This window comes from Falco rusticolus, chromosome 4, assembly GCF_015220075.1.
Source record: "Falco rusticolus isolate bFalRus1 chromosome 4, bFalRus1.pri, whole genome shotgun sequence".
Lineage (NCBI taxonomy): Eukaryota > Metazoa > Chordata > Aves > Falconiformes > Falconidae > Falco > Falco rusticolus.
Genome location: NC_051190.1, coordinates 109,274,907 through 109,297,206, shown reverse-complemented (window position 1 = coordinate 109,297,206; position 22,300 = coordinate 109,274,907). Strand labels below are relative to the sequence as shown.

Below are 22,300 nucleotides of genomic sequence, written 5' to 3'. Positions count from 1 at the left end.
GATAAGAACCTAGACTGAAGATCCATTGACTGTGAAGCTTGCCATACAAATAGCAACACAGGAGGTTTAGACCCCTCTCCACACTGAATGTGGGGCTATGGGGAAAAGCAGTGTGAGTCACTCTCTGTCTCAAGTCCCAGGCTGGGCACAACCTCTCACAAGTGCACTGCGTGACCTGACAGCCCTTCTCCTCAGTGCTGGGTCAAGCATGAGCACAAGTCCTGCATCAGTCAGGTGGCACCAGCCTTGGCAGGGAGTTGTGGGACAGCACCAAGCTCCCCAGTTTGAGCACAGCTGCTCAGGGAGCCAAGGAGTAAGAAAAACGAGTAAACTGGTGGGGACACAAGAACAGATAGAGCCAGGACAGGGGAGCAGGAGACAGCATTATTATGAGGACTCAGACGTCTTTAGGTCCTTTGAGAAAAAGATGTATCATTATGAGAAAATAGGAAAGCTGCCAAGCTTCTTGCAGATGCAGTATACAGTAGACACTTCTGTGCTTTGTCAGCAGTGGCAGCCAGTGCCGGAGGGGGACCCAGAAGGGGATACGAGAAGCATGCTGTAGGCAACTGTGGGAAGTGTCTTTCAACTTTCAGTCCCTCAGGGTTAAATGCTGTGGCCTGAGGTATAAGAACTTTGAAATCTCATTGCTTGTTTGTTTCCTGCCACATGCAGTTTTCCTGCCTCTGAAAACAAAATGTTGGTCATTTGGGAGCTTCCTATTACTTTCAGATAGTGAAGATAAAAGGCTGAGAGAAACAGTAAATCTACCAAAGCATACCAAACAAAGGTATTTACCTGTTCTATATCTGCTAAGATTTAAGTGACACCTACTCAGTGGTCATTTACATGTGGTTCTGTGTATGCCAGTAAGAGGTATGCTAGTAGGAAAAAAACCCTTGCAAACATCATAAATAAGAAATGAAACACTCCCCCAGACCTGGGTCTCCAGTGCACATATATTAATTACACACCAGAGAGTAAAGCCTCAGTATGTGCAAGCATTTAATTCATTATTTGCATTTATTAAAAACATTCCTTTTCACTTTAACAATACAGTAACCCAACAGTGAAATAACAGCAATTCAAATGCGGTCATTTACAGACATGCGGTTTCTTGTGCCCATTGTACAGTGCAGCGCTGCCAAGTCTCACACCTTAGGAGTAAGCTCTTGCTCTTTCCTCTGTCACACACGTACATGCACACACATACAAAATGTACATGTCTGCTCTCACCTATACTCTTTTGGGAAAACCCACAAATTTCATCAATCTCACTCATACAGATTTAAAAATCCTGGCAGCTTTTGAATAGCTTTTCTTCATCAGCTGCAATTAAGTGTTGGAAAAGAAATCCAAAATACACAGAGAGAGACTCTCTCCTTAATAGGAAATGTTAGCAATAGTATGTGATTTCTAATATGTTCCAAAGTTTTGCCACGCCATCTTACTGGAAGGCAAAGTCTCCTTGCCTTGTGATTAGATTTCCTTAAACGCTGGGCAATTCAGTGTTGTCAGCCATAATATAAAACATTATTTATAACTATTTAACTGTTTTAAGAGTATAGTTAATAGCCTTCTGTAACATGATCTTAAAGAAGTTGATTAAGTGTGCTTTACAATGTGACCAGAAAGAGCTTCCGATTAGTGACATCGATATATATATTTTACATCTCACATGGCCCATACTTTTAAAAGTTGGGAGTGTTGAAATAGGAGTCAAACCAAAATGAAATCAAATCATTAGAACCAAAGCATTTCCTTAACACACTTCATCAATAGCATCGTGTCATGCCAATAGATTGAATATCCACAACATAAAGTATCTTTCTTTGGTAATAAAACCTAGAAATGTATGATTTTTCTGTCACTCATACAAAGCAAAGACGGGCCTCAGGGGGAGAATTCAGGGCTGGATCCAAAACTCATCATGGCTTCGGTTCAGGCTATTAACACAGAAAGTAAACAGAAAAAATGTTAGGCTTTGGATCGGAATAAAAATTCAAATATATCCAAGGTTAAACAGATGTGATGGGGACCTATTTCTAATTTCAAGGCTATAAATTGCTAAAGGAGCTCACGGGTTTAAAAAGATAGTGTAGTTACGAAAATAGTAAATGTTTCCCAAATATGCAAGACTGTGTTCCCTGGGAGCCCATAACTGCCCCACACTTCCTTTGGCAATTCCGGTTAGGTGCTCACAGCTTTTATTCCTCGTTCATCTCACGCTGAAGAGGGACTACTCTCGTGCTGGCCAGGAAAGTCTCAGTATAATTACAAAGCAGGGGAATTTTTATGTCCCGGACTGAATTTCAAATTTCTTTTGAATCTAATAATGTTCAAATCCAGTTACTGCATTCACATACATTTTTACCTTATTTAATATTTCCATCAAAACCACAACCGGAGTTTGCCATTGTGTATTTGTCCTCATATTTATGCACTTCAGAAACTGAGACACTGAGAAGAAAAGAGTTCTTCCAGCTTTTTATTTCCAAATAAATACCTTCGTAAAATGTATTTCACCAACAAAATGAGACATATATTCTTTGGGAATTCTGAATATAGACACAAAAAGAGAGTGAACTGATTTTTTTCAGCCTGAAGGAAAGGCCACAGGGAGACCCTATCGCTATCTACAATCAGCTACGCAGAGGGTGTGGAAAAGATGGAACCAAACTCTTTTCAGAGGTGCACGGTGAAAGGACAAGAGGCAAGAGACAAAATTAAAGCATGATAAATTACAATTTGATATAATGAAATGTTTTTACAATGAGTGTTTTCAGCCCCTGGAAGAGGTCCTCTGAGTGGCAGTGGAATCTCTGTCTGTGGAGACATGCAAAATCCTGGCAGGGCAAGGCCCTGAGCAGCATGCTCTCCCTGCAGTGCTCTGGAGGTTCCTCCCCATCTCCATGGTTCTGATTCTATGACACATACAGGGAGAACTGCATCAAAAAGATACTTGACATCCGCCATTTTTCCTTTGAAAAAACCCACCCAAATATTGACTAAACACTGATACTACGTGCTTAAGAGTACAATTCTGATATACATGAAAAGTATACCATTTGTTGTAAAATAGTGGCTCGAATCAAAAGTTTCCTGTTACTGAAATCAGTGGGGTCGGAAAGGTGAAAAGTCAGAGGGAGATGGGATTATTGCCATCATATCTGTAATGAGCTTTTCTAATTGAATTAGTGTATTAGTCAGAGTTTCACAAGGCTAGGGATCCACTAGAAATTGATATAAATGATATCCAATAGAAGCTGATATAAAACTTAGTTTTTATTTTAAATATTTTGCAGAGAAGGTAGACAAAAATAGAAAAATAGTGAGGGTTTTTTTGTACTCAAGAGCAAGTTTTCAAAAAGATTTGTATCACATGGATATATATTTATATCACAGGATATAGTATCTCATGATCCCTGCCTAGAAAATTCAGACTAAGGCACTCAGCCATTAATTCTCAGAGCAAGTGCAATTTGCACCAGTTCCAAACCCATTTTTCTTGACTCAAACCTTTGTACCAGTACAAGCACATGGGTTGTTGATCCTGGGATCACAGTGCACAACTTGTCCATTTGGGTAAACTTCTTCATTTCTCAAAGGGGCAATAAAAAAATGAGAAAAAGCCCTGCACTGTCTTTCTGTAGAATAGCTGTAAATTCTAGAGGGGTAAGACTGGCATCTAAACTTAGGATACAAATACATACATGAGAACACTTATTAAATCATACATTTATTTCAGCAAGAAATGTTCTTAATTTGAATAATAGAAGAATTTTTTTTATGTTTTTATTAGAACCACTGTGTATATGTGGTTAAGATATAAAGTTTAAAAATACATTTTTTTCTGAAAATTATGGATAGAAGTACAAGAAAAGACAAGATTATCTTGATTTATTTGTTCTAATATTTACACTGTACATGTGACAACTAGCATATGTAATTTGTTTTACTTCCTACAAATGCATTTAGCAATAAAAATAATAACTTAACACTGAATTATGACTAAACCGTAACTAACTCTTTTGACTGAATGAACATTTTTTTCCCCAGGCATTCACTGTATATTCCCATAAACCAGCATTATAATGGTGTTAAATGAAAGCAAAACTACTTATACTTACCAACATTGATACTCCACAGCTAGTGACTGTAAACCCCAAGTTCTTCCCCAGTCCCCATCCCACATGAGAACAGGTCTTGTGACTCTTAGCCCTTTTATCAGGTCACACAGAGCAGAAAACAGCAAGGAGAAGAAATGGAGGGCAGAGATAAGAAGTAATAGCTCTCCCCACCTCCTTAGAAATATTTATTGCTTTTCTGATTAACATACTAGTTTAATTTTCCACTACAATACTTGATCTCAAAGGAGAAAGTGCTGTACATACACTTCTGTCTTCTGAAATGGTCTGTTAGTACAGTGCATGGAATTTATTGCTTTCCAGGGAAAATGGAATATATGGATGATATAAGAGGTTATTAATTGTGTATACAAATCAAAGGATTGCTTAGTAACCTGTGATACACCTGAAGACGTAAGATTGTTTTCAGAAACAAGAGATGCAAAACAAACAAGTAAAATGGATGACCTTAATTACTTACCAGGACAGTTTCTATGCTCTGTCTTAGCTTCATTTGTGTTAGGACTGACCGTGAAAAAGCTGTCGAACTTGTCAAAAACCTAAGTCAGTAACACCAATAATAAATTCTGTAATACTCTATAATATAGTAGTAATTATAATGATAATATTACGTCTCTCCACATAATGTGTTTGTTGAGAATACACACGAAATGTGTAAGAAACAGTAGAAACAAAGAAGTAACGGTGATCTTGAGGACAGTCTGTGGTAGCAACACGTGCTGGGCACACTGGGAGAAGTCCCGCATACCAGTGGACATTACTCAGCACTGTTCGTGGTTACCCAGCCCGGTTACTCCGGGAAGTGACCTATGACTCGATGTCAGATGAAAATTAAGTAAGAGTCAGTGTATTTGTAAGAGAATGTACTTTCGTGGAGATCTGCCACTGTGCGCAAGCAGAACCGTGCAAGCCTTTACAGTCACTCTTATCTCACCCCTCTCGGGCTCGGGAAGACCTGCAGAGGCTGGGAGATTAACAGCAACGTTCGAGGCGTAACTACGCCAGTGTTTTGGACGGGGGACCGAGCAGGAGATGGCTAAATTAGGGTACGTGAGCATTACCGAGGCAACGCCGGAATAACGCACAGGACGGGAGGCGCCGTGGCACGGGCAGGCGCCGTGCAGGGAGGCGGCAGGGCCACGGCTCCGCACGCGCCGCGAACGCAGGCCCGCCAGAGGCGCGCGGGCCCGGCGTGAGGCGGCTCCGGCGGGACGCGGCTGCTCTGCCCGGCCCCCCGCAGCCCCGGCCGGCCCCCCGCACCCCCGGCCGGTCCCGCTCCACCTCCAGCCCGTTCCCCGCCGGCGACCCGCCCCCCCGCGGGCAGGGCCGGGGCTGGAAGTGACGCTGGCGGGCGGGGCTGCGAGGCGCTGATGGCGGAGGCCCCATGTTGATGTCCCCGGCGCCCTCCGCGCCGGTCTAGGTAAGGGGCCCACCCGGGCCTGGCGGGGGGGACGGGCGGGTCTGACACCCTCATTTCTGTCGGCCCCCGGAAGCCACTGGGGCGGGCGGGGTCCACAGGCCCCGGGCCTCGGTTCTGCGCCACCGGGAAGGTGCTCCCCCCCCTCCCCCGCCCCTTCCCAGCTGTCTTAGGCCGATCGTAGGTCGGGAGGGGAGAAAGCGGGGAGAAGCGGGGAGAGGCGGCCGCTGCGGGGGGCGCGGGTCCCGCGCGGCCGTGCTGTGGGAGGCGGCGGGGCTCCCCTCCCCCGCCGTGGCGGCGAGCGCGTTGCGAAGGTCCCGGAGCAAAGGTGATCCGCGGCGGGCAGGTGAGGCCGCGCCGGCCGCTGGCGGAGCCGGGGGTGGGGAAGGGGCGGGAGGCGGCGGGGCGCAGGGGGCCCGCGGCGCGGGGGAAGGGAGGGCGGGAGGGGCCGGGGGCGTCAGGTGCTCCCCGTCCCGCCGGCACTGCGGCTGGAGGGCTCCGGGAGGAGCTGGCTGGGGCGGTGTGGCTCGTCCCGCTTTGGCTTTTCCTGCCTGACGAGGTTTCCCTCCTTACGTCCTTTTCGGTGCATAAACCCAGACGTGTTGTTCAGCCTCCCCAAGAGAATCGCTTGTCACGTCAGTAACGAAGCCCCAGCGTAGCTCTTCCTCCTCCTCTCCTGTTTGCCAGCCGGTAGCTGTGAGCCATGTAAGCGAGCACCCGGCATCCCCTAAACTGTCCTTGAGCTGTAAGTAGATCTCAGGTTCCCCTAAGCTCCGGGGATTTTCCTGCTAGGGAACAGTAATCCCAGGTGATTCTGCTGGTCTGCACGAGTTCAGATTTGTGGATAGTTCTGCTCTGGGCTTGGAAACCAAGCCTCCCTTTACTGGTTGCGCTAAGGCTAGTACTCATATGCGATAGCAGGCAACCAGCGTGTGGAAATTAGTATTTGGTTGTTTCTTGTTGTTTTTTTGTTGTTTTTTTTTTTTTTTTTGGCAGTGTGGGTCGGGGTTATGTGGTCTTTTTTTGTTTGTTCTTGATTTTTTGTAGCATGTGCTTAGAATAAACTATCCAGTTCTAAAAATAGACCTATTTTTAAAAAGAAGTTAAATTCAATTGGTTTTGTTATTAATGCTTTGTTTACTCTTTTTGTGCTTATCTTGGGTAATGAAAACTGTTGGGTTTTCTTGGGTAATGAAACAGTCTGTTTCATGTCAATATTATTTGGCTTTGGGTACTGCTAAATTACTAAAAATGAATTTATTGCACTCAAAAAAAGGCTGTTTTTCTTTTAGAATTGTAGAAACTGTTGCTTCATATCATTTAGAGTTCAGAGTAGATTTGAGAGATGTCTTAAATGTAATCCTCTGTTTTGAGAGGTGTGGGAGTTTTCAGGGTTTTACTATGTTGTTAAATTTCCTATAGTCTTCTGGACTCTGAAGCTAGATAACAGACAGGATTTATGTGTACCCTGGTCCCTAAAAAGCTGTCTTTTGATGTTTACTCATTTTCTTGTTTGTGTAAGTTCTTGGGTTTGTTCTTTGCATCAGTTAATCTTTACAAGCTTGGCATTTTATCTTTTTACTTGTGTTGTTCAGGGTGAAAAACTGCTCTATATTTAACATGTGATACATCAAAATGATGTCATGGAATCCCATAAGTACTTCATGTATTATTTTAAATTGGGCATTAATAAGCTTAAAACATTGAGGGCTTAAACCTAAAAAATCCTTATTTACCTTTTGCTTGTTTTGAGTGATGAATACCTATTTGTTTCAGAGTGCGTTTTATTTCAGAAAACATGAGCTCTTTGCTACTTATTTCTTGACTGGTGAAAAGAAATTTTTAAAGGCTGAAGGAAATACACAGGCAGCCTTTAATCTTTGAACTTCATGAGAGTTGCAGTGACCCATCCCTTTTTGGGATTGGTTTCCATGTGTATCTTCAATGAATGTAATATGTCATGCGCTTGGCAGTTAGCTCATTCAAGGTGTGGATTTGCCTGGGCTGTATGAAATGACTTTTAATAGCCATTGCAAGAATGGCATGGCTCATGTTTCTAGAAATGCGTTAGATAAAACACATAGATACAAGACAGATAGATATAAGGCCCTAATCTTCCTAATACCGAATGTTTTGACGAATCTGTGATTTTATGTTGAAATCTTGACACTTGAAACTTCTCAGGTGCCTGTCTTCTATTTTTGGCAGATTTGCTGAATCCATGGAAGGGACTTTATTGTTCTGCTTGTGAAGCATCTTGCGTTGCTGTAATTTTTAGCACTATGTATCCTAAAGGAGGTGGTGAATGGAAAGCATAGTTAAAAGCCTTTGCAGTCCAGCTGATTAGTGTTGATCCATCAAACTGCATGCATACCTAGTGTTTCCTCTATCAATGAAATCCATTGTTTATGGTAATGAAGCTAAACGTGCAGGGCTGGGAGCTTATGTGTTACAGTGAGAACAGTAAAAGATGGCCACAACTGCTAAAGCCAGGCAAGAGAACTCTTTTTGAAGAACAACAAAAAAACCCCACCAACCAATCCCCTTCTGTTTAGACAAACTGTCTTGTTTTTAAAAAATGTCTTAAAATGGAACTTTGTTAGTTTTACAGAGAGGGGAAGAAAAACTTCATATATAAAAATGCTGTGAAAAGCACTGAGCAGTACAGATTGGTAGGGAAACTGTGGAGCTTTGTTTCTCCTTCCCTGCCACATGCAGAACCATTAAGAATATTTCATTAAGTTAGAAGCTTGTTTTGTTTTCACACCACCGCTTTAATTTCCTACTTTCTGCTGCTGTATCTGAGCTGTGATACTGGGGGGGGCACGGGGAGGGCATTCAGCTAAGCAGTGCTTTATCTCCATCTTGATGTCATTGCTGAAATGACTGCCATTTTGTTTGTTTGTATATTATTTGTTGACATTGTTTTGGAGTGATGCTGAGGCAGTGCACTTTGCTGGACTTGGTCTATAGTTACCTGTTTTCAGAACAGAGGAACTAATGGTTCTGTTTCTCTGTTTTGTATATTTCAAATAGATCGATTTTTGTAACTTAACTAATTTTTCCACTATATTGAAGTAGCAACCTCTACAATTTTGTTACAGATCAAACATGTCATCCTTTCAGGAAGTTCCGTCTTCAGCTAACACTTTGCAGACTTCCAATTTTGCACATGTGATTTTTCAAAATGTGGCGAAAAGTTACCTTCCAAGCACACACCTTGAATGTCACTACACTCTGACTCAGTTTATCCACCCTCATCAGAAAGACTGGGTTGGTATTTTCAAGGTAAGTAAAGCTTGTTCTATTGCTATTTTTCAGATGTTTACTGTCTTCTCTCTTAACAGTTAAAAAAACCAAAACAAAACTAAAATGCCAACAACAATAAAAGCTCTCTCAAACTTAAGTGGAACATCACTTTTAAGCGATGTATTGGTTCCTACTATTACAGTGTGAGTTCCCTAACAAAGATCAATCTGGAGATTGAAACTAGAGGAATGAGTACACTGTAAGTCTACTGGAGTAAAGGGAAGGTGTGATGTGGTGGTGGTGTGAAGAATTAAATGGAAATTACTCGGGAAGAGATGTGTGGGCACAGAGTGACATTATGAACAGGACTAGGTGAAGAATGTGAGCCAGAGTAAGGGTAAAATGTGTGCAGAAAGAAAAAAATTAAGCTGGAGGTACCCTGACGCATGTCCCTGACTCATTTTTGTTGCTAGAACAGGCTGAACAGTATAGATCACTAAAATTATTCAAAACAGACCCTTGAAAAAGGAGGAGGGGTGAGGCCACATTAAGTTATTTGGAGTTATTTTTAAAGGTTAGTAAAGTTTCATTTATGGGATTAGAAAAATTAATTCTTAGATCTGCATCTATTTAAGATCTTGATCTCTCTTTCTTTGTCAGCGTATCTTCTAGTAGGTGATGCTTAAATTCCTTGCTTGAGTGATTAATAGAGGTTTTGATGCAAGTTTTAAAGGAGTGATGCTTTGGCAGTGGGGAAAGGAGAAAGGTAGCAGAATATCTTGGTAGTGGAGGACCTTTCCCTTAGAACTGTCCGCTGTCTAAGAATGTAAATGCATGGCTTCACTGTAATCTGCAGATTACCAGTGGATTGTTAGTCTTTGTTCAAGATAAATTACTCTTCTATAAAACAGAAGTACTGTGTCTTGTAACAAAGCAGAAGCATTTTTAATGCTGTGTGCAATGACTATAGTCACTAAATCGTGCGAGGGAGGCATTAACTTGCAAACAGGCACATTTCTCTAGTGGGAGGTTTTCAACATATATGCACACATATATTTTTAATTATCTGCAAAGTTTTGATGAATAGTGTAGCTGACCACATTTGAATGTTTAATTAACAGCATTAATGAAACTTAAAAAATCTATCAAAAATTTAAAGAGGATATTGTTCATATTACACATAAACATTTTGAAATTATTTAAACATAACTTTGAGGAGTGATTATTGTGGCTCTGTCTGTTCTAAGTGAGGGAGGCAATCAGACAGGACCCTAAAAATACTAATTGGGGGGAAAAAAGTGTGAACAGTTTTTCAGTGACTGCATGAAATGCTGTGTACAACTTACAGGTATCTTTGATTTCATCTTGACTGTAATGATATGTTTTATAAACTATTGACATAGGAGTTCTTATTCTGATATAGCAGTGACAGGTAATAAATACACCTTTGGCAGTCGTTTGAGGAACATGTTGAATTGGCATAAGGTGGTACTTCTGAAAGAAACATCACCTTTTACACAGGCTGGCTTATTTCTTGTGCTTCCTGTCCTTCAAGTGAAACAAGCTCTTGTGTGATGAGTCAAATCAGGGAATTGATTGACGTTAAGACCAACGTTTTGGGTCTGGATTTTTTCAGTGGAATTCCCCAACTGAATTTCCAGGTCACCTAATGCTCATCAAGATAAGGGAAGGAAGCATTGTGAGATGTTGAAAATTAATTTCTTTTTGTGTGACTATGTCAGTTGAGTGTTATGAATATACTGTCTTAGTATATTTATGGTACAGTGAGTTAAACGGAGCCACCTGTCCAAATGTGTCTGCAGGTGTGTATGAGTAATGCTTACAGTAAAATAAATTGTGAAAATGTAGTCATCTTGGGATAGATAATAGACAGAAGCTATACTACCCTGTGATCTGAGTGTAAAAATGAGGGACATGTAGAGAACTAATTGTTCCTGGAGAATCAACAAACTACCTGGAGGTGGTTTGAAAACTGATGAAACAGGCAGGGGTTTTATCATTTACCTTTCTAAAACACATTGAATGATGTGAAGAATGTGATGCATGTTTAGTAAAGTGATTTTCAGCATTAAAAAAGAAAAAGAGGCAAATCTTGACTAATTATGAGAACAGTAATTAATGGCCTTCTGTATTGGCCTAGTGTACAAGGAAAGTGAGGCTTCTCTGAGAACTCAAGGCATCAATTCACTAACTGTTCACATAGAGGGGATATAAGTCCACCTTGTTTTTCTGAGAGGAATAAATTACTTGGAAAACAAACCTGTTTAAATGGTGTTATTTAATCTTTGCCTGGAATTGTACAGAAAATTACTATTGTTGTAGTGACTAATGGACAGAGGGAGAAGGCATCATGTTTAAAAAAAAAGAAAAAAAACCAAACGCCAACACCCCCACCCCTCCCCCCCCCCATCAAAAAACCCTAGTAGTAATTTCAGATTAGTGTAGAAAGTAAGATTTATTCCATATCCCGCCACCCCCGAAACATTGTGTTGGTTTTGGTTCTAATGTTGATTTTGTTCCATTTCAGTGGGCAGTGGCTTCAACTGTATTCTGTCCTGTGTTTGCACAGCTGGTCAGCTAAGAATTTTTTTATTGAACTGAACAAAATCCATAAGTACCTTTTCAAGTCAGTGGTTTGCATTTTGGTTGCAAGAACAAGTACATTTCTTCAGCAGCAATGATGTCTGGAGTAGATATTGATTATTTATATCCTTGTATTATTACCCTGTTTGTTTTGCTACTCCAGGTGTTTGTGCAGCTGCACAGTGGAATGGATCAGGGAAGCGATCTGCCAGAAAAATGTAGTCCCTACTTCCCAGCTTTTACCAACTTATTTCACAACTGGTTTGGTTCTTCAGCTTGATCACTGTGTGATGCAGTGGGCAACTGTGCTGCATCACTGTGATGGAAACAAGTGGACTAGGAAGGTGTGTGGGAGAAGGGCTACTATGCCTGCTTTACTGGCTTGGCTGTGTAATGTGGCATGACGATTGAAGGTGCTTTTTCAAATCCTTTTAGAGTTCTGTTCTGAAGAGCAGCTTTTAAGGGTTTGGTTTGTAGTTTGTTTCCTTTTTAAATGGAAATGGAGCTAATAGTTTCAGAAGCAAAACCTGATTTCATATACTGACTTTAATTTCTAGCTTGTGATTTTTTTAAATGTTTCCATAATGTGCACTCCATGTCTGATAGACTCTTTATTCCATGTAGATTTGCATTTGTGAGTGTTGTAGTTGCCATTAGTGTTGTTCAGCTTACGTGAAAAAAAGATGTTAGAAATTGAATCCTTGGTAGGAGCCATAAATTGCTTGTAAGAGTTCCTTTCTGTGTGTCTTATTGTGGTTATTTATTCATTTAGGTATTTATTACATAATTTCATTTTATTCTTCTTTATATCAGTCTTTTCCACCTGGTACACATTCTTTTTCACTTGTTAAACTTAATGGTTGTGAACTTTTCCCCCCTCACTAGAGTGCTTCCAGTTTCCTGTGTCAGTGCTGAGTATTCCAGATATTTCATCACTGAGTATTGGCTTCTGTTTTATACTGTGAAAAGATACTGGCTTAAGTGAAGGGTACCACAGCAGGTTCTTTCATGTTTGCATTTGCATATTTACAGATACTTTCTTCTCAAGGATGTTATATAAAGCAACTTAAAATAAGGAGCCAAGCAAGATAAAGTACTGCCTCCCTGTTCTCCATCAGAAGTATCAAAAAGGACTTACTGGGAGCTAGAATAGGTCTAGAACTTCAGACCTGAGCTAGGTCTGTGGCATACAACATTATGACAAAGGAGTAAATACACTGGCAAACAAATAACAGTTCTTCTGAAACTTAAAAGGGTCTACCAACTTCTCTGCATATATCATAGATGAGATGTGTTTTTTGTTCTTGGTGTGATTTAAGTTGCTAAATGCTGAACTTCTGTAATGCTGAGCGTAAAACACTTTGGTAGTAGGTTTAAAAAACGCAAACTCATTGTTCATAAACTGAAAGGATAATGTTGCACATAAAAGGATTAATTCAGATATACCAATTTTCTTGCAAACTGTGTTTTATCTAAAGGCATGTGTTACTTTTGATATTGGAACTTTGGCAAAAACTTGGAGGGACAGGAAGTACAATAGCAAAGGTGATGTTACCCTTCACAGCAGAAGTTCTGAATACTCGATGATGTTTTTATTTTTTTTGTATATGTTCATGGTTTTTTTTTTTTTTTTTTTTCCTTGTCCCCTACAGGAGGCTTAAAACCAGGTCTTGACTCAGTCTTCAAATCTGTTGTCTTTGATTGCAGCTCTTTGTTCTTGCTTTTGTGATGTTCTGGAGGGTCATCTGTAATCAAGTGCCAAAAGATCTTCATAAGTTATATCCTTGCTTCTTACCAAGAAAAAAAAGGCAGTTTTACAGATAGTACTGCTCTAGTACTTGGCATGGACATCCTGATCCTGAGTCTGTCTCTTCACGCAGTTTTATGGGAACTAGAATTTGAGATCAGCTTTCCCTTTAGTGAGGATGTCTGCGTGGAAGAGCCTGATGGTTCATAGTGTGGAGTCAGGAGAGAAAGCTTATCATTCTTGATTAATTTCATAGGATATCTGTAGTCCCAGAATCATCCAAGACCAGTGTCCCCTCTTTATCCTTTGGTGCTTATTTGTGATTAATCGAGATCTGGAGGGACCCTAAGAGCAATCCAAATCTAAACCTTTGAAATGAGGAAAAATAAATAATACATGCGCTATGTCTGGTTGCAAAAACAGTCTGTCTGGTAGGTAGCCTTAATCTCTGGATAGGAAAATCTACATCTTGTGACTTTATTTCACAATAGGGTGAAATAATCGTATCGCCACGTGATATTTCTTGCATTATTATTCCATAATGTCAAGATATGCATAATTGTTTGAAAAACCTGCTTGGCTTTTAGCAAGCAGGGTTTACTCTTCTTTCTAGGGCATATGTGTGCAAATAGGACCGTCAGGCGTTCAGTATACTAAAGGAAGCAGGTTTACTATGTGTCTCAAAGGCACAAGGAAAGAATGTTACGGTCATAATAAAGATATTGCTTCAAGAGAGTAGCGTTAAAGGTGTGGGTGTTTGTGGGGTGTATCATAATACTTTCTGGGTTTCTGAAGATTTAATTTTGCTGAGGCTAGCATGCTGGAAAGACCTGTGACAGCAGGTAATGTTAAGCTAATGGCTTTGGTCTTGCTGTGTCATTAATTAGCTGTTCCATCAAAACTTTTCTGTTCCTTGGTTCTAGTTGGTATATTTTTCTAAGTAATCTACATTACCATTCTTTGAGAATGTTGACATGTAGACATGTACCCCCAAGGAAATCATTAGTTTCTTGAAGTCTACACAGCTTAAAAATGGTGATCTGACATTCTGGTAACTTAACATAAGGAAAAACTAAATAACCAGGATTGGGAAGCTCTTAGTAACTTATTTGAACACAAGAAGTGCCTGCTTGCTGTGAGAGAGTACTCGGTATTTAGGAGGTCGCACCTGAACTACTGTTTGTGCATCAGTGCACTACCTGTATTTGCATGCAACTTTATTTCTGTCTTTTCAATGTACTGATTTATAGGAAACCTCAGAATTAACTTGTCAGTGGTCAGAAAGTTCCGTAGCAGAATTTAACAGTGGATTTGATGGACACCTAAGAAATAGCTTGGTGGTTGTGTTTTATCAAGACAATATAGATATGTTTTTGTAAAGTACCTGGGTTATTTAGTCTCCTTTGGACTGCAAATAACAGTACAACTTGTGTGAGTCATTTCAATGTCCTGATTTTGTTGTAGTTTAGGGTGTTGGTTGTTTTTTTTTTTTTTTAGGATACCAATTACTTCCATATATACAGATCACGTTATGAAGTGTAGTGCGAAAGCTGGATGTGTTACTGTCCACATGCATGTAGAAATACAACTTTTCTGGCATGGAATCATCACTGCATAGCAGGGCATGATAGATACAGGAATGCGTAGTGCACAGTATGTCCTATTGTTAAAATAGCTGGGAGTAGAATTACTGGAATGCAGAATGTTTTGAGTATTGCTGTGTCCATGAATTAGAGTGATTCTGTTGATTTCTGATTTGCCTTCTTTGGAAACACGTTGTAAATTGTTAACAGAGATAATCTTTTTCTTAGGGGAAAAAAAAAAAAAGAAATCTGTGGCAACCTTGTTCACTGTTTCTAAACTAGATGAAGAGAAAGATGATCTGGGTTTACGTGATACTACTTTTAACAAGGCAGTTTGAAGTTTAATTCCAATCTGGTGTCGCTCTTTTTCTAAAAATATTTGCTGTGGGAGGTTTGTGTGGTCAGAGGTAGAGCGGGCATAACAAAGTGGTCCATAGCTGGTAAGAATTTTGAAGTAAAAGGTTGTGCTAATTTATAGTTATCATGAGATGTGATAGTAAATGAGTATTTCACTTAAACTCCAGCCACCCTTTTTTGTTACATTTTTATGCTTATCTTTCAAAGTAAACTGTAACTTTTACTCTTTGATCTGTCATAAAATTTCCTGGACAGTCATTTACATATGTAACAGGTTTTCTTTTAGAGAGTTCATATTGTTTTGGTTTTTATTTTGATTTATACCTAATAAGAGAGAAAGTTGATCCTGTTGGTCTAGGCAGTCTGCCAACGTAATTTTGACATATTCTTCTGAACTATGACATAGAAATACAACCAATAATGATGATGATAGGTTAGTATTCTGATAGTACTTTGATACTGCAGCAAATACCATATGTTCTCAACAGCCCAAGGTAAAAAAACTGCCTGAATACATTCGTAACGTTCAGCAGAGATGGACTGGTTCAGGTCTGGGCATAAGAGAACGTCTTAACATTACGGCTTTTCGTTAAGAGTCTAGAGTACCTTGTAGCCGTCTTCTACCCCAGAATGTTTCAGCTTTAGGGATACTGCTGTAAAACAAATTTTTCTCTCTGTGTGAGCAGCAAGGTCATGTCTGAAGAGAAGTCTTAAATGGCTTGGTCTGTGGTAAGTCAAAAGTTGCATGTGATATAAGGTGATCACAGACATACTACAAAACCCAAGAGTGTAGCTTTGACTTCACTGTTTAATTTATTTTGAAATGCCTATGCCTTAATGTTACTGAGGTGTACTTAATACTTTAATAAGTAGTTTTTCTTATGTCCATGTTCTGAAATCTTTTGTACAGTTTGACTTTTTCAGAATTGGCATCTCTATATGGTTATTCAATGATTATGCATGTGTTCAAAATTGTATTATGTTAGCGGCATGTCAGTGTTAACAGTAAATTATCAGTAAGTTTGCTCAGTATGAGGTTTGCTGCCCCCAGATGTTTTACTTTTTCCATCTGTTAATTGGCTTAGAAGAAGAAAAGACTGTTGTGGTTTTATCCCAGCCAGCAGCTAAGTACCACACAGCTGTTTGCTCACCTACCCACCCCCCAGTAGGATGGGGAGGAGAATCAGAAAAAAGGTAAAACCTGTGGGTTGAAATAAGTACAGTTTAATAACTGAAATAAAGTAAAATATAATACTTCTACCACTAATAATAATTCTAATGAAAAGGGAGATAACAAAAAGAGAGACATAAAATTAAAGGAAAAAACCCTAAAACAAACAAGTGATGTACAGTACAATTGCTTACCACCCACTGACCAATGCCCAGCCAGTCCCTGAGCAGTGATTTTGCCCCTCTCCACCAATTTGCCCCAGTTTATATGCTGAGCATGTTATTCTATGGTACGGAATATCCCTTGGGCCAGTTTGGGTCAGCTGTCCTGGCTGTGTCCTCTCCCAACTTCTTGTGTCCCTCCAGGCTTTTTGCTGACAGGGTACAAGAAGCTGAAAAGTCCTTCAGTTAGTATAAAAACTACTCATTAGCAGCTGTTGGCGAAATGTGAATATGGGGAAAGCTAATTGCACCGAGTGACATTTCAGTAAGAAAGTTGCTTGTAAGTGTGGGGCAACACAGAAGAAGAAAAAAACTTTTCATGATGACTATGTGCCTGTTTATTAGTAGAAGGAAAACCTGTCTGGTATGAGTATTGCAGGCAGTTGGGTTGTCCCTACTTGCCCAGTGAAATTGCAGAGTGCTTGCTGTTAGACGTCTTAACCTCTACTAGACTTAAACATTTCTGCTCTGACTACAGAGTTGGTTTCTATGACTAAGAAGTAGTTTATGATGTCCTAAATTGAAATAAGCCTTTTTGCTTAGAAGTAGGTATATAGTGAATAGTTTACTCTGTAATGGCCATTAAAGCTTTCCATTTTATGGAGGGATAATTAAATAAAATAAGGCTTGGTTTACTAACACATTTGTACGTAACATAATCTGGATATGACGACGTGTTTGTAGGAGACGTGATGTTTAGTCATGTTTTTGGTTTAAAAACATGGGTTGAGAAGGTAACAGTAGGATTTGATTCCTGGGTTATTAATCTATTGGTTAACATCTTGGAAGCAAGAGTATGGGAATTTATGCACAACTTTCTAATTGAAAAATGGATATCTGAGTGGAGTTTGTGAGAATTAAATGTAGAGAAATGGAGACGGTAGAATGCATTAATACTAGGTTAGCAGACTTTATTTCTAAATCTTATATGGATTATTTTTTTGTTGTTGTTGGTTTAGGGGAGTTGCATCATCCAAGTCTTATGTGCTCTTTTTGTTTAAGAAGTAAGCAAGTTCATATATTTTTTTAGGAGTTGACTCAGAGCAAAATGTTTTCAGTGAATTCCTGAGAGAGCAGTGGTATCAGCACAGCCAGTCAACACATCAGATGATGAACTTGAGTTCATAGTTCACAAGTCTTGTGTGTAGTTTGACAGGTCATTTATGCTGGAGTTCTTGTGTAATTTGTAATGTTTGTGTGATTGAACGTGGATATTGTAATGTCTGCCATTACCCATGCCAAGTTTTTAAGTTAGACTAGTAAACTGTGCCCCTTTTACTCATCCTGGCTCACAGGAAGTTTCCCAGTATGTCCCATTGAAAGTTCTCATTTATTTTAAGATTTCTGATGGTAAGAAAGTACTAATGTGCATTTGTTTCAGCTTTAGCACGTTGATTGGAACTTGGGTTTATGTTAGTAGTTGACAATACTTTGTTTGCTGTGTTGTGTGTTCCCCCCTTTTCCCCCCACCCCCAACTGGAGTTCTGACTGAGGTTTTTGTACAACAGCAAAGTCTAGCGATTTTGGTCAAGATACTGTTTCAGTTGAATTGCTTTCACTTTGAAAGTCTTACTCTAGATTTTGAGTACTTTTTTTGTTGTTGTTGTTGTATTCTCTTCTAGTCAGCAGTATAAATTTAAAATGAAAAAGCATATTATGTAAGTATTTGTTTCTGGGTTGTTTGTATACCATTTTAGTTGGCATTCTAATTAAGTGTTGTGTGTGGTGTGGTTTTTTTTTTTTTAATTTGGTTTCACATTTTAGTACATCAGAATACACTCTTCGTTGCAAAATAGGCCTGTAACTTCACGTGAGGCCTAAACAGGAATTAATTGTGAATTTCCACATCTTTCTTCTCACATCCAGGTTTTTAACAGCTTTTAAGTTCTAATTATTAATGAAAATAAATATGCTTGCAGCTGGAGTAATTAGATCATAAATTTTTACAACTTGGTCAGTAAATGAAAGAAACAGAAGATGAAACAATGCAATTGAAGGCTTGATTTCAACTATATTTTATAATGGCTGTAATTTCAGTTGACTTATTTTTCATTGTTATTGAAGTTCAAATACAGAAATGAAATTTGCAAATCTTTCTTAGAAGCGTTTGTGTGTTTTCTGTAATGTTCTCATGAATACACATGGTCATTGTTAGTCATCAGCTGATTTGGTAGTTGCAATGGTCAAACTCCTGTTCTTAAAGGTTTGAAGATTTTTTTCTGATAAAAAAAGACTGAACTTTGACTGCTTTTGTTTTCTGACGTGTTATGCCAGTTCTGTTGTTTTTCCATTTTCTTACTTTTTTGAATAGAAATAATACTGCAAGATGCCAGTAAATTACATACTTAACCACTTACTTCCATTTTCTACTTTGGTATAAAATTGTTAGGGTTTTGTTTTGGCTTTTTTGTTTAACTTTGAGGCAGGTAGAGTTTGAATGATGTGGAAAAGGAATGACTAAAGACTAATAGACACAAATTTGTGATAAAAGTTCTATGGAGCATTTAAATAGTATTTAAATAGCATCTTCATTTACTTTTTAACACGCGTTCATGTTCTAGTAGAGTACTAGAGAGAGTCTGGGCACAAACTAAAGAAGCTGCTCTGCTACTTTCTATTTTCATGCTGAGGCCCTCTGAAATATTTGAGAATTCCTCTGCTTCTACTTGTTAATTTCCAGTTCTAACATAAAGTCTGTGTTTGAAACTTTTCTTCTGCTCTGTTGCTATTCTGGGATTGTCATGGTAACTCTTACATAGAGAAGCTTGGAGATACGAATAATCGAAACAGATTATAGGATTCATTTAGATACTTCGCGCCCCCCCCCAGTAGATTTTGTGTCCTTGGTGTTTCAGTGTAAGCATAGTAGGGTCAAAGGAGCTACCTCATCCCAAGAACTGGAGCATCAGCTGCAAAAGCTTTTGCGAGGGGGCAAGTTAACCTTTATCTGCTTCTTGAATGTTGTTCTATGGAGAAAATATTTCTGAAAAGGAAATACTAGGATTAATTTATCTGCTTTTAACTTAACAAAGCTTACCTTAAAATTTTCAAATTATGAGATTAAAGAATATTCTGGCCAGGGAACTCTTTTTAGTCTGTGCTCAGGTATCACTATGTCAAATTCTATAGCTTTCACAGGAAGTGGCATTTCAGTAACTGTAAAGTTTCTTAAAACTACATATGCAATAAGTAAATAAATTATTTTTTTTAAAACATTCTCAGTTTTTCTCCATTGTACACTACTGATCGATACTATTTACCCCATGCTAACTGTAGTTGACAACACCTACCTGTCGAATCGTCCGATTTCCTGAATCCTGTGCTATTACCAGGCAGATGCACAAACTCTTATGTTTACAAGAAAAGCTTCAATTCGCCCTTTTTTAGTATGTCCTAAGCAGAATTGTAATTGTATGGGCCAGTTGCTGTAATTGTCTTTTTAATTAAAAATAATAATTACAAAGAAACAACAAAAAAGACAACAAAACCACCTTCATGGACATTTGCTTTAAGTAGCAATTTTTTTTCCTGTTGGTGCCGTCTAGATAAGGTCTTCACAACAAACAGGTCCTTGTGGGGAATCTGGACTCTTCTCTCCCTCTGGAGACTAACCTGGAAGATAGTCTGTATTAATTGTAGTAAGTTTTGTTGCTTTGATCAGCAATCAGATAAATAGTTTAGGTTTTCTGATTCCTTTCACTTAAATGAAAATACTTTTTCCAAGCTAATATGCCTGATGATGAGGATGCTGTTCATTTTAGTTTCCACAGCTACAGTGTTTTGTTCTGTTTTTCTTGTAAAATCATTGTGGGGCTGTTGAAAAGTACTCCCATCTTCCTCTTCATCATTTTTTTTGTTGATTTCTTCTGTGCTTTTGCCACTAGTTTCAGTTTATCTTAAATTTTATTTACTTTCCCCTTAAGCAATCTTAACATTTCTTTATCTAGTTGTAACCCTATTTTTAGGCAGCTATTGTTTTTCCTTCTAGGCTGAAAGAAACAGCTTTGTCAGAGGTCACATTTAGGTTATTGCTGAGTCACCCAATGTGTTTTTATAGTCTTGTATCTGATCGTATAATCTGTTGCCATAGAGTGTTTCTGAACCACTGTGTACTTCATACTAGACTTGTAAAAGACAATATTGTCAAAAGATATAAAGGTTTGATTAAAAAAAAAATTAAAGATCTAGATACTGGACCTAAAACATCCTTTACTTAATTTTGCCTTTGTTTTCTTCTTGGCGTGTCATTACTTTGGTTTTGCTCCTTGTTTCTTTCATCTAAGAAACAATCCTATGGCAGTTAATGATAGTGATTGCTCAGTAGGAAGGATGTTGAATAATGTTACCAAGTTAACTTGCTTTACTGCAGAATAGACAAACTTCCCCTTTTAAAATATATGCAGCTGTAAGGAAGATGAGATTTGTTAATACTTCCTTCTCTGCACTGTCACATTTTGACATGTGCAACCTGTAGCAGGGAAGACCCTCATCTGCTGAAATCCTGCGCAGCGGAAAGAGCCGTTGTGTAGTCTGCACCTGCTGATACCTTGCGTGTGCCCATTTAGAAATAATTGGATTCTCGGGATTGTAAGAGTATAAGATGGGGAGCTTTGGTAGGGGAAGCAGATGGTGGGTGAAAGGAAATACCTGGAGAAAATACCCTGGGAAGTTCACCCCACATGTATCGCTCACTAGCTCTTGATGTGTCACACAGTTCTTTCTATCAGTATCCCACAGATTAGAGTCACACTTGGAAATACATCACCTGCTGAGAAACAGGCCAGGAGAGTTATTTGTTCTCAGCATAATTGCTCCTCTTGTTTTTATCAGTATGGCTAAAGGATTTTTAAGGTTATGTAAAGCTTATGTGGATTACTGGTACAGGTAAAGTACTCATAAAAATAACTTACGGTTTCAGAATAGATCATTTAATTTACAAATCAATGTGATACCTAAAAAAAAAAAAGCTACAATCTCGGAGAAAAATTTAATCAGAAGTTGAGCTGATCTCCCAGAGGGACCATTTTTGTTTTTATAATAACTTGATTTTGTTCCTTTTAAGTTTTCCAAAGTATTAATTATCAGAAGGAAGGATATTATTTCACTCAGGAAAATAACGTCAGAATCGGAGTGTGTGTGTGTTGTGTGCTTTTTTTTAAACAGAAATGAAAACTAGAGTAGGATGAAAATATTACTTCTGTATTTGTTCCTGACAGAATTCAGTTTCCCTTCTGAAGTTAAAAAGAACAAGATGGAGACTTTTCATACATTGAGAACTACATTTGAAGCGATATCTGCTTTATTTAGGGCAACAAGTAATGGTATATGATTCCATTTTTTGAGGTAAAAGCAGGTTCAGCAAAAAAGATGTAATTAACATCAGACTTCGATTTGAAGACATGGCTAATGTGAAAATTTGCGAAATGTTTTTTCCCTGTGAATTTTTATTGAGGAAAAATTGCTTTCACCACCCTCCTTCAAGTTACTGGAAGAGCTTTTCTTGTTATTTCTGAGGTGCTTAACAGTGTGGGAATAACAACCCCAGGAAATCTCATTTCACTGACATCTGTAAAAGCTCCTTGATAGGAGACACAGAAATCTTCAAAATTTTGCCTGAGAATAGACTTAAGATGTAGTAGATGATTCCATTCTAGATGATGAGTCAGAAGCCTGAACTGCTTGTCTCTAATAAATGTTGCCTTAAAGAAGTGACTGTAGTTAGCAAAATGAAAATTGATTTTGCTGTTATTCATTGATGTTTTTAAAGAATATAAAGAAGGCCTGGTCATCTCAGACCAGGTCC

The 22,300-nt window shown here is 38.9% G+C and overlaps 1 protein-coding gene and 1 long non-coding RNA gene across 9 annotated transcripts in view; one reads left to right on the top strand and one right to left on the bottom strand.

Moving 5' to 3' along the window:
• Positions 1-987: 987 nt before the first annotated feature.
• Positions 988-4,914, bottom strand: LOC119147800. 2 transcript variants are annotated; one of them, XR_005104154.1, is made up of 3 exons: positions 4,131-4,914; positions 2,746-2,924; positions 988-1,946 (listed from the first exon to the last, which is right to left on the bottom strand). It is a non-coding gene; the product is annotated as an uncharacterized LOC119147800 (long non-coding RNA). The 2 variants fall into 2 exon arrangements; XR_005104153.1 differs by having other exon boundaries at positions 2,772-2,924; positions 4,131-4,290.
• A 156-nt stretch (positions 4,915-5,070) lies between these two features.
• The window catches only part of TAX1BP1 (Tax1 binding protein 1), a 66,410-nt gene continuing 49,180 nt past the window's right edge, over positions 5,071-22,300 (top strand). For 3 of the 7 annotated variants that reach the window (XM_037387215.1, XM_037387216.1, XM_037387209.1), the window contains exons 1-2: positions 5,071-5,194; positions 8,670-8,853. In XM_037387215.1, the coding sequence (XP_037243112.1) occupies positions 5,181-5,194; positions 8,670-8,853 (198 nt within the window). In that variant the 5' untranslated portion in view covers positions 5,071-5,180. Of the gene's footprint in view, positions 5,195-5,453; positions 5,569-5,802; positions 5,912-6,162; positions 6,311-8,669; positions 8,854-22,300 lie in introns of those variants that run through there. The other 4 variants (XM_037387212.1, XM_037387211.1, XM_037387210.1 and 1 more) reach the window with 4 other exon arrangements.